The sequence below is a fragment of the Arvicola amphibius genome, chromosome 7, assembly GCF_903992535.2.
Source record: "Arvicola amphibius chromosome 7, mArvAmp1.2, whole genome shotgun sequence".
NCBI lineage: Eukaryota > Metazoa > Chordata > Mammalia > Rodentia > Cricetidae > Arvicola > Arvicola amphibius.
Window position 1 is genome coordinate 78436851 of NC_052053.1, and position 11710 is coordinate 78448560.

The 11710-nt window shown below is 53.3% G+C and overlaps 1 protein-coding gene across 1 annotated transcript; it reads right to left on the reverse strand.

Moving 5' to 3' along the window:
* On the reverse strand, positions 1-10609 carry Chga (chromogranin A). Its single transcript, XM_038337674.1, has 8 exons — positions 10404-10609; positions 9626-9672; positions 7365-7458; positions 6538-6606; positions 3958-4089; positions 2163-2564; positions 1180-1640; positions 1-128 (listed from the first exon to the last, which is right to left on the reverse strand). Exons 1-8 carry the CDS (start codon positions 10522-10524, stop codon positions 45-47), a joined length of 1410 nt encoding a protein of 469 aa, XP_038193602.1. The 5' UTR covers positions 10525-10609; the 3' UTR covers positions 1-44.
* Positions 10610-11710: the final 1101 nt, after the last annotated feature.

The following is an 11710-nucleotide window of genomic DNA, read 5'->3' on the forward strand; positions in this document are numbered from 1 at the left end:
CACAGGGTGCCTCGAAGCCATGGCTGGCCCCACCAGCCGGTGCCTCAGCCCCGCCGCAATGCTTGCAGCTGGTGAGCCACCTTCTCCAGCTCTGCCTCGATGGCCGACAGGCTCTCTAGTTCCTGGTCCTAGGAGGGAACAGACAGAGTCACTTGGGACTGGCCCAGGCTGGAATCATCTACGGCACAGTCGGTCAGACGGGCCCTGCTGTTTGTTAGCAGCTAGTCTCAGACAAGTGGCTTTGTGTCTGAACCGCGGGGGATTTCTCCGCATTGCAGGCACAATGATGCCATCCAATGATGCTGGGATACTCTGGGGACCATTATGCCCAAGGCCCTCGTGGGCTCTTATTCAGCCCCCATTTCATCGTATGGGACTCTGGACCAGTAGGAATTTGTTCCTTCAGGGTACCTTCCTCAGTCAGGTCCCACAAAAGCCTCCTCTAGCTCAGGAGGCATTCTGCCTGCCAAGAAACCCAGCTCTCACCTCCTGTGGGGTCACATCCCTGGGTCCCCATACCACCCTTGCAGCTGCCCAAGTGGCTTTGGTAGATCAGGGTTTTGAAGGTCATGTTCTGGTGTTAATGAGAGACTCCATACGCCCATTTCATAAATGGGGAACTAATGAGACTCAGGGAGAGAAGAGAGGGACAATGACCTGCCCAAGGTCACACAACCAGGACCAGGTGGAACCCACATCTGCTGGCACCTCCATGCCATCCTATCTGCTCACCAAGGTCCAGCTAGCCCTGCCCCTGCTAAGCCATTGTAGGCTATGTGTGAGTTTGAACCCAGGAGGAGGTACAGTTGTATTGCCTGGGGACCAGGACAACATGGCCACCAACAAGATTGTCCCTTAGTATCCCTTCCCAGTTCCCAGGGATCCAGGTGCCCTGAGAGGCCCCAGGCCAGTCCTGCCAAGCTCTCCATCCACATGTCTGATTCCCCATTGCTCCCATGTCCTGCTCACACACCAGCAGAGGCAATGTCCCTACTCTACGTCCCTCGTGCACATCTGAGGCCACTGTCCACCTGGCCCAGTAGCTCTGTTGATCACCTGCTGTAAGCAAGTGTCCCCTATCCCATGCCCATCTGATTCCTCTCCAGGCCCCAGCTAAGGGAACCATGCCCCCTCAGTGGGGGAGGGGATGCTGGGCCGGCTGCCCTTGGCTATACGGACCTCTGCTCTGCGGTTGGCGCTGCCTTCCTCCTCCTTCTTTTCCTCAAAGTTGCCTCGAGCCTCCACACTGTCTTCTCTGGAAGATGGCCTCCAGCCCCGGCGCAGCTGAGGCCTGGGGTCCCTGAAGCCATAGGCCCGGGCCCGGAAGGAGAGCTTCATGGAGTGATCAGGATCGTCCTCCCCCTCCAGCCGCTTCTCTGCGGTCAGCTCCTTGGCCAGCTGGTCCATCCTGCTCCACCGCTTGTCCTCCCATTCTCTAGATAGATGCTCCTCTTCTTCCTCCTCCTGCTTATGCTCCAGCTCCTGGCTCTTCCTGCCTGGAAAGAGACCTTGGGGGGGCCCTGCCATCACATCTTCCCCGTCGTCCTCTTGCTGAGAGAGCTCCAGCTCCCCCTTGGGTGACAGAGGTTGAGAAGCCTCGGTCTTTCCAGCTCCATCCACTGCCTGAGACTCCGACTGACCTGGAGCGGGTGGTGGCAAAGAACTTCAGGAAACGGGTGAGGAAGGGCTGCCATTTCCCCAGACCCTGTTACTCCCTCAGGTCCTCTGTGCAGCCACCTCTAAGGCAAACTCACCCTTTGGAATCCAGCCAGCACCCCCATACCAGCCCCAGTGGAGCACAGAGCAACCCTGTATCGTGCTTCGCAAGGCCCTCCCAAAGCTCAAAGAAGGGAGTTGGCAGAGCCTCTCACTGAACCTCACCCTGTCTTCCTTGCATTCTCCAAGCACCTACCCGAAGCCCCTCCTCCCTCCCAGGTGCAGGAGGTGGATGGTTGCTTCGTTTAGGAGTCAGACAAACTGCAGTTGGAACCATAGCTTTGATTGACAATTAGTTGTGTAGCCTTAGGCAAATTATATGACCTCTCTGAGCCTGCTGATCTCCTGGACGGTGGAGAGGACACCCATCTTTCAGGGTTGTTATGGAGGTGGCATAAGGCCACCCTCTCCCAGACACATCAGGGAGGTCCTGTCACCGTACATACCTTCATCTTTCTGGATCTCCTGGTATTCGGTTTGAGAGCGGGAGCTGGATGTTGCAGTGGGGGCTTCTTCGGGCCCAGCCTTCTCTCTAACCTCCTTGTGCTCTTCCTCCTCTTGCTTGGCATTTATGACTTGCTGCCGGGCACTCAGGCCTCTCTCGCTGTCCCCCGTGGCCTGTGGGTCCCTGTGCTCCTGGTTGGGGAGGCTGGCTGGTGGCTGGGTGTTGGTGGCTGTGTCCTCCTCAGAAGTCTGACTGTTCTCCACCATAGAGGACTTCTGCCTGGGCTCTGGGACAGCCTGAGGCCTGGGTCCCTCCGTGGTTCCCTCAGAGCCACCCTGTTGCCCCTCGTCAGAGTCCTCTCTCTTCTCCACGGCTTCCTTAGACGGAGTTTCTGCTGTAGCGTCTGTGAACACAGAAGGACAGAGTCAAGCTGAGGACCCAGCTGCCGTCAGGGACTCAGGAGGCCAAGTTCAAGTCTGCCGTCAGATGTCTTGGCTTCCAAGAAGCCCACCCTATGAGAAAGATTGGGGTCAACCTTTCGTATTTTATATTTCATTTTGAAGCTTGTTCTGAGGTCAATTGAATTGGGCTGCTTTAATTCTGCTTTCCCAAACAGGATTGTAGTTTTGAGAGCAAAAGTGGAATCCCCCAATCAAAATTAACATAATTTAAAATGACCTCAGAAGGTAGAACCCTGAACTGTGAACGAGGGCAGCAGCTGGACTGCGGAGTGACCTGGGCGAATCATTTAACCTGTCTGTGTTCAAGGCTATTCCTGCATATCTTGAGCTCTGTGTGACCAGCACAGGCTCCACTGAAAGGTATTTTCTTAAAGAGAGGCTTTTAAGAGGAGCAATCCCTCCTGTTTGTGGCTTAACAGCTGCTGAACAGAGCACCACCAGGCCCATGCTACTGTCACCAGGGCTTCAGGGCGCCCACTCCACAGAACTCAAAACGATTTTCAGAAAGCCAGGACACCTGTTGTTGTTCAGACTCTTGAGGCCCACCTTACTCATTCCTCTAAATGCCAAGGTCGGGGTCTCCACATTAAAGCTTCCAGCTGTATGCATGCACACACACACACACACACACACACACACACACACACACACGACACTATTCCCTTCTCACAGCACCACAGTGATCTCGCCGCTCGTTCCCATGGGAGCAGTATGTGGGAGTCTGTGCATCATGACAAGCAGCCACCAGGGTGCCTGACACCAGCTGATGCGGGGTGCCTGACACACCTGTATGTGTCCATAGTTGGCCCAGAGGATGACCATAGACCAGATGCTGGGAATTGGCCTTTCTGTCCACTTTAGACACAAAATTCCCAGTTCTACAATTTGTCACACTTCCAGGGTGGGAAGCTGGTTGATACTGCCCAAGGATGACCTTTTTACTTCCAGGTCGATGACCCAGGTCATTTTGTATTTTGAACACACTCCTCTGGACCCTCCTTGCACACCTTCACCTAAGGTGGTACCTAGTCCCAGGAGGACAGGAGCAGGAGACAGGGGCTTTGTGGCAGGGGCCATGAGGTTGGCCCAGGGTTACTGCTGCCTCTGGAGCAGGGGACTGGTGTGGGACCAAGCCGGGGGCTTTGGATAAGAAAGAGCCAGATTCAAATTCCGTTACGGTATGAACCCTGTGCAAGGGACTTAACCTTCCAGGCCTTGGTTTCCGATCTGTAAAGGGAAGGGAGCAATAGCTGCCTTCCTGCTCTGAAGAAGCAGTGCCCCCTGGGGACCACTGTTCTTCTTGTGACCCCTCCTCTCCCAGCTGGCCACACTGACCTCCATGCTTGGCCTCAGGGCTCTGGTTCTCGAACATTTCTGAGAGCTCATCCTCAAAGCTGCTGTGTTGCTGCTGTTGTTGCTGTTGCTCCTCTTGCTGCTTCGGCTGCTGCTGGGCCCGCTCCTTGGCACCTGGTAGGAGGGGACAAGGGAAGGTCCCATGGGGCCAGGCCCTGACATATGTCTATGACTCCGTAGGCCTACTTAAACCCTGTGAACATCCTGTGTTCTTAGAGAGAAGCTGAAGGTACAGGTTCTCAGCTGGAGTCCATCGGGCTACACCACCTCTCTGACTCAGTGTCCCCAGTGGGGAAGGACAGAAAGCTCTTCTTGTAAAAGCAATAAGGGACAGAATGGAATAGAAGGTTCCTTGAGGCAGCAGGAGAGCAATGAGAAACCCTCAGGATCTATGAAACGATAGCAGCCCTGAGTTCTTCATGGGCTCTCTTTATTCAAGAAACTCCACTGCTCTGGAACCCCAAGTCTGGCCCCCAGATAAGGTGGGTGCTGTCTACCTCGAAGCCCAGAGTCCCTTTGCCTATATAGCCCCTGTTGCTGCTGCTGCTGCCCTGCTGAGTATCCTGCAGCAGTGTCTGCGTCAGGACACAGCTCCGTAGCTGTGCAGTCAGTTCAGGCTAGGAAGCTTGTCCGACTCAGCTGCAGTGGGCTCCAGGCCTCCCCTGGCCATGCCCGTGGTTTTGTGACCTTGAGCAATAGGTGTTCCTCAAGGTTCAGATGCTTATTTATAAACAGACTCGTAGTAGATGTTATGGCAGAGGTCCCTGGAGAAGAATATTATACAGAACCCAGGAGGGAATGGAGGGATAGTCATGATGGTTGAAGACACACCCAGTGCCTTCATAATGGAAAACAACCCTGTGTGCACTATAGATACTGTGTATTATTTGATACATATGTGTAAGGGTATAGAGTATGGCACATTCCTCTCTAACAGTCTCTATTGAACTAATTTTTAAATAGATATCCATCCAATATTTAATCTTAAAATTATCATTAAATTATCTAATGTTTTGTTTAAAGCATCACCCTGGAGACCTGAAACACCTGACCTTCAGCCCTACTTCAACCCTGGCTACCTCCTGAGAAACGGGTAAGACCACAGTGCCCTGCGAATGGACCTGGAATGGTGGGTGTGTGGCACATGCCTGCAATCCCAGCATACCAAAGGCTGAGGCAGTGTTAGTTACAGAGTGAGACCCTGTCTCAAAACAAGAACAAAGACAGGACAGAACTGATCGTAACTACCCCAGCGCCAGCCACCATCCCCTGTATGCCAAGTGTGGGTTCTGGGGCTGGGGCTGTTCAGTTGGTGGAGCGTTTACTTAGCATGTGTGAAGCCCTAGGTTACATCTCCAGCACCACATAAAACAGTGTGGTAGCCCACGCCTGAAATCCCAGCCCTCTGGAGGTAGAAGATTGGAGGGTCTGAAGTTCAAGGGCATCCTCAGTTATACAATAAGTTTCAAGCCAGACTGGGCTTCATGAGATCCTGTCTCAAAAAAATAAAACATGGGAGGTTGGTGTTTATTGCCAAGACAGACTAGCAAGTGAGAAGAAAGGGGCAAACTCCCTCAGGGAAGGATTACTAGGGTTAACTTTTTTGTTATTTGTTTGTTTGTTTGTTTTTCAAGACAGGATTTCTCTGTGTAGTCCTGACTGTCCTGGACTAGGCTGACTTCGAACTCACAGAGATCTGCCTGCCTCTGCCTCCAGAGTGCTGGGATTAAAGGCGTGCGCCACCACCACTGGCACTAGGGCTAATTTCTGCTTCCTTTTTACCCAACTCTCTCTCTATTTTCACACACAGCTCTCACTGCCCCAAAGGCCCTAGGGTGGCCTTGCTTTGAGTTGAGCAAAGATGACAGATTCATGCACAAGGCATTGAGGGCCTAACTCACAAGCATGGCTACTTTCCTCAGAAGGCAGCTGGGGCAGAAGCAGAGCTGGAGCCCGGCCCCTCCAGGTCTCCAGGGCAGTGCTTCACCCTCCCTCAAACCAGGAAGTGGCTGGGGATGGTGCTCTGATAAGAGCTTAGCTCTCTGTCCTGGCCGGCTTGCACGCCCTCCATGCTGTGAGCCCTCAGCCTCAAACCCTATCTGAAAAGCACCTGGATTTTCTTAGTCTCTTGGGAAAAGTCACCTCCCAGTCTAAGACACACTGTAAGTCTGGTCTATGTTTAGGGACTAGCAAAACCTTGCCTCCCACATAATCCACAGAGCAAAGAATCACAAGGAAGCGAAAGCTTTCTCTGTGTGTGCTCACTTCCGCAGAGAAGAATTCTCGTGACCTTCCTGGATGACTGCCCTCCAGAGGCCAAGGAGTGTCAGCAGAATCGTGTCTACTCTGAACAAGGTGTACTCACTGTGTGGCCTTGGGGAAATCACTCAGCCTCTCTGAGCCTTGATCTCTTTAGCAGTCTGGACAATAGAGTCACGTAGCATGAAGTACCCCACCTTTCTGCTCTGGAACTGAGCAACCGAATATGCTCAGCCTCCACCCGCGTTCTCTCCTGCTCTGTTGCTGGCTTTCCCCCCAGAATTGTGTGTGGTGCTGAAATACCTTGGAGAGCCAGGTCTTGGAGTTCCTTCAGCAAATTCTGGTGTCGCAGGATGGAGAGGACCCTCTCATCTGCAGGGAGAGGACACAGTTACCGGTGGCTTCCAGAGGACAACCCCGAGAGATTAGCATGGAAGCTTTCAGCAAGCTCAATCATTTATTCTGGAAACTCAGCATCAGGAAGCAGTGGCAAGCCTGCATCTTGGTAGAACACTTTGGGAATTCCTCATATCCAAGATGTCAGTCACCTCCCTACTGCAGCAGAAAGGTCACCTGCTGACTCTACACCCAGTCCCCACGGAAGGAGCTGTGAACGTCAGGCTCCACTGAGCATGTAAATACTTCCCACTTCCATGTTGCCTGCCCTGTCTGCTCCTCCTGACATCCTTCCTCATTTTCTACCTGTCCATCACCAGTGCTATCATGTGTTAGACAAACTGGATTGTCAGCTTGGAAAGATGTGGTCCTTCACAGGCCCACTTAAAACCCTCTATCCCAGATCCAGAGAATGGTTACTGATGTCAGTAGGACTCCAAACGCTGAGAATACAGCCCACAGAACCCTGGTCCACAGGGTTCCCAGTCTGTAGGCTGCTGTCCCAGCCCCTTCATTCTGCCCAGGCTTCTGGATAGCTGCCATCTGTTCCCTCTGAAAATCTACATGCCTCAGGATTAATCCCAGGAGCTGTCACCTCCTCGTGTGTGCACCCCAGATGCCGGCACAGACCAGGGCACTGGGGCAATGGCTGCTGGATGAGATGATTAATCCTGTCAAGAGACACCCACCCGCATCCTGGCCTCCCAGTCCCTCCTCCAGCCTCTGGCTCCTACCTCCTTGGAGAATCTCCAGACACTCAGAGCTGACAGGCATGGGGCTGGGTTTGGACAACGAATCAGAGATGACCTCCACGACACACTTCATCACCTGGGAGACAGCAAGACAGGCTGTGGCTGGTACAAACATGGAGCTTAGTCCCTGAAGTGCCAGGGCAGCTTTCCAAGGAGGGCAGAAGAACAACATTTATGTTATCTGCAAGAGGCTCTGGGGCTCACCTCTGCTTCCTTAACCAGACCTTGTAGAGCCGTAGAAACAGAACACACACACACACACACACACACACACACACACACACACACACGCTAAGACAAATGAATCACATGGGCATGCCAGCATGTGCCTCAAGGGAACCACTGCTGAGGGAGGAAGGGGAGTATATATCTGCTATCTTCTCACTCTTTGGGTAGTTCTCTAAGGACGGTGCTGCCTCTGAGACCTAAGAGGACCTCTAGGGGTCCAGCAGGGTCCAAAGGATCAGCTCCTCCAAGATGTCCTCCAGGCTGTCCAGTGAAGAACACAAATCTCCCCGGGCTCAGACTTGCCAGAAAGAGGACCACCTCTCATTCTACAGCCACATTATGTGACTCCACATTGTTCCATGGGGAAAAACCTTTGCTGGATGTGGGATGCCAACTAGTTACATCTCAATGCTCATTCCAGCCCAAGACATGTATGTCTCTGAACGTTGTATGAGGCATAGCAGGTGGAGAAGCCCATGGCAGATAGCTGGTCTCTGAAGATGGTGTTCACCCCGTGTGGAAATGCTAGCTGTGTGACCTTGAGCAAGTGACTAAGTCTCTCTGAGCCTTAGTTTCCCCATATGTAAATCAGGGATGAGAATGCCCACCCAGTGGAAAACAACTTCATCCCGTGTGAAGTGCTACACACGCTTACGGAGAGAACCACAACATCAGACCTGTTTCCATAGCCTGCAGCTGGGTGGAGGAGCAGGAGGTGCCAGACATGCGTCAGGCAACACTGGCAGGGAGCGAAGGTGTGGGAGGCTGTGTCTATGGGATGTGGAGACATCCAACCCATAGTTCCAAGATAGCAAGTCGGCAAAGGCTGTCAGAGCGTGTAGTCATAACAACCTCCACGCAAACACGTAGGTCATCCCTAGCTGCTGGCACCTCTGACTCCAGCTGCCAAGCTATGGTGGTGGGAGCAGATCTGGCAAGCAGCTCCTAGGAGCATGTGCCCTTTCTCCCCAACTCCAGACTGCATAGAGAATACCAGGAAACCACCAGCTTTTGAGAGCAGACACCAAGAGATGGGAGTTGGGTAGGGGGTCTCAGGAATACTGGGAAGCAGGGCGCTGTGGTGCATATCTTTAATCCCAGCCCTCGGGAGGCAAAGGTAGGCAGATCTCTTTTAGTCTGAGGCCAACCTGGTCTACATGAGTTTCAGGACAGCCAGGGCTACTATCAAAAGAGACCCTTTCAAAAGAAAGAAAGGAAGGAAGGAAGAAAGAAAGGAAGGAAGAAAGGGAAAAAAAGTAAAAAAAAAAAAGAATGCTGGGGAGATTAAAAAGGAAAGCTCTAGGAAAATCACTGAGGGACTACGAGGTTCCTATGGCTTCACCCATGGATTGAGACACTTACAGAAGCTGGATTTTCTGAGGTTGCATGGCTAAAATGAGGGTGGAAAGTCAAACACTGGCCTGTGTACAGTTACCAACAAGTAAACAAGAAAATCCAACTGAACAAATAAACAGTGAGCTCCTGGATGCCTTTGGTTGTTAGCTGTGGCCTCTCACAGAAGAGCCCTCAGACCACGGAGAACAGAATTCTCTGATGCCCAGATGAAGACATCCAGATCCTGGGAGAGCAGCCCTGGCTCTGATGGGGATGCAGTCCAAGGATTTGGTATGGCTTGTTTCTCACCGCCAGATGACTCCCTAGGCAGAGGCAGGAGGCAGAAGCGGGAGGCAGAGCAGGGAGTCTGAGTGACAGGGTGAGGGCAGAGCCAGGCAGGTCTGTGAACACCTACGACAGGAGAAGCTATGGTCCTGGCTCAGACCGGTGTCCCTGGTCCCAGGTCTCAACAGGTGAGCGGTGGGCCCCTTGGGAAGTCACTGCAGCAGGACAAGCAGAGATCTTTGATGTCTTCTTGTGTAAGCTGTCCCCAGCTCAGCTGCTGCAGTGCTGCCTTTGGCTCTATGCCAGCCTCCCTCCTGCAGCTGCCCAAGGACTGGCCCAGGAGGTGCCCACAGGGCATCCTCCCTCTCCCAAGGTACCCCAACGTTCCTTCTTACCTTAGTGTCCCCTTTTGTCATGGGGCTGTTCACAGGGAGGGCAAAGACTGGAAAGAGGAAGTCAGAGAAATAGAGTGAGAGACTGCTAATTGGGGTTATTTCTCCACACCAAGGAAAGCCCCGTTCTTCCCTATTGGGGCGGGGGTGGGGGCACTCGCACTTGCTTTCCCAATACTCTCCCTTACACCGATGCCCCAAACCCCAATAAGTCACCAGCACTGATTCCTGTTTCCCTTCCCTGCCGCCCCAGGGGGTGGCCCTCAGAGGCTGCACTAAAGAACCTCAACCCTTCCTTCCCCACCGGAGGAGGGTGCATGCAGAGCTGAAATCAAGTTTACTCTGAATAAGATCAACCATATAGTGGGACAGGGTAGGTAGGAACAGAGGCATGCAAGGGAAGAAACCCCAGAGGTGGTGGCAAAGATCTGGGGTGGGGGAAGACATCAAGGGCAGACTGAAGGGTGGAAGGACGGGAGGATTGGGAAACTAGAGGCAGTCCTTTATCTCCCCCAGTGACCTTGGTCGGCGCAGAGCCCCACACCGGTGGGCGATGTGGAGGTGGGTGGATAGGGGGAGCTGCCCCGCTGGGTTGGGTCAGACTCCACAGTCCCCACAGTCCATACGGGTGTGGTGGGAGACAGAAGGCCACAGTAAGAGTCTAGCGGTTAGATCTAATCCGCTTCCTGACTGGGTGTTGTCCATGGTACTGAATCCTCGGGCGCCGCAAAGGACCTGGGGCAGGAGAGGGGACACCGCTACCGAGCCTAAAGCCCCTCACCTTGTCCCGAGCACAGAAGAAGCGCCAGAACCACAGCGTAGCTCATGGCGAGTCGGGTGGTGCGGGTCGGGTGGATGAACTGCGGCAGGAGAATGGCAGAAGTGGGTCTATGGTCTGTCATCTCGAGCTCTTGCCCCAGCAGGATGACTGCGGTAGCGGCGGTGGTGGCGGCGGCGGTGGTGGCAGCAGCAGTAGCAGCAGCAACGCTCTTTTATACACACCACACACACGCACGCACGCGCGCGCATACACACGCACACACTCACACACGCACACACACACCCAGGAAATTACGTCATAGGACCGCCCCCTGAGTCCTTTCCCCACCTTCTGGTCCCGCCCCGCCTCCAGGCTCACTTTTGGCTGCCTCCACCCTGCCCCTAGCTAGTGGCAGTGAAGGGTACCCGGCTTCAGAAGGGGCCCAGCTGAACATCCACCTGTCAATCTGCTGTGTATCCGTGGGCAAGTCACTCCTTTTTCTGAACCTCACATTCTTCCCCAATTCACCGAGGTTCCTGTACCTCTCTCTCTCCAGGCTGCTGAGTTTTCCTCTGCTTAGGTACTTTTCTCTTGATTTCGCCGACTGGAGGCACATTCACGGTTCAGAACTTCCCACTGACGCCTCCTGACCCCTGCCTGAGTGAGGGAGGCCTCCGTTTCTAGCAAGCCAGTTTAGTGTCTCACATTCTGTCACTGTGTGTATTTATTTGTTATTTGATAGTGGTCAGTGGCCACTGCTTTCACAGTGCTGAGAGCCCCTCTCTGTGACTTCACCCATGTTCAATGTGTGGATTGAAGATTCAGCCCACACATGGCTGGGTCCTGAGTTCACAGCTCTCAGGCAAATGAGACAGAGCGGGAGGCAGTTTTCACCGTCAAGCTAAAACGGAAATGATCCCATCCTAGTCCGGTAGCCCAGCGATACCTCTACCTCCAACCAGCCTCACCTCTTCCTATATGTTCTCAAAACCTGGATATTTTAGGTGCAAAATTTGTCTGCTGCTTTTAGACAAAGAGAGCAGAAACTAATCTTATGCCCAGAAGAGCAAATTGAGACTCAGAAGTGGGCTGTCCCATGGCCTGAGTCACACAGCATATCCACAGTGGGGTAGGAGGAAAGCCAAGTCGTTGGGTCTTCCTGTGTGGACAAGGCTGCCTCCTTCCTGAGATAGTGGGTGATGTTGCTGGAGTGTGGGGTGCTGCCAGTCCTCTCCCAGAAGCTCAGTGGCCTGGCAGGGGCTCATTATGAGCATACACTCCTTTAATTTACTTTTTTAAAATTAATTTACTTTTATTTTATTGGCGTG

What these genes read in the sequence shown, in the direction of transcription:
- Chga (XM_038337674.1), bottom strand. Translation starts at nt 10,524, where the DNA reads ATGACAGACCATAGACCCACTTCTGCCATTCTCCTGCCGCAGTTCATC. An exon ending in TCTTCTGTGCTCGGGACAAG is followed by an intron (nt 9,673 to 10,403) that starts GTGAGGGGCTTT and finishes TCCTCTTTCCAG; the next exon opens with TCTTTGCCCTCCCTGTGAAC. An exon ending in TCTGGAGATTCTCCAAGGAG is followed by an intron (nt 6,607 to 7,364) that starts GTAGGAGCCAGA and finishes CTCTCCCTGCAG; the next exon opens with ATGAGAGGGTCCTCTCCATC.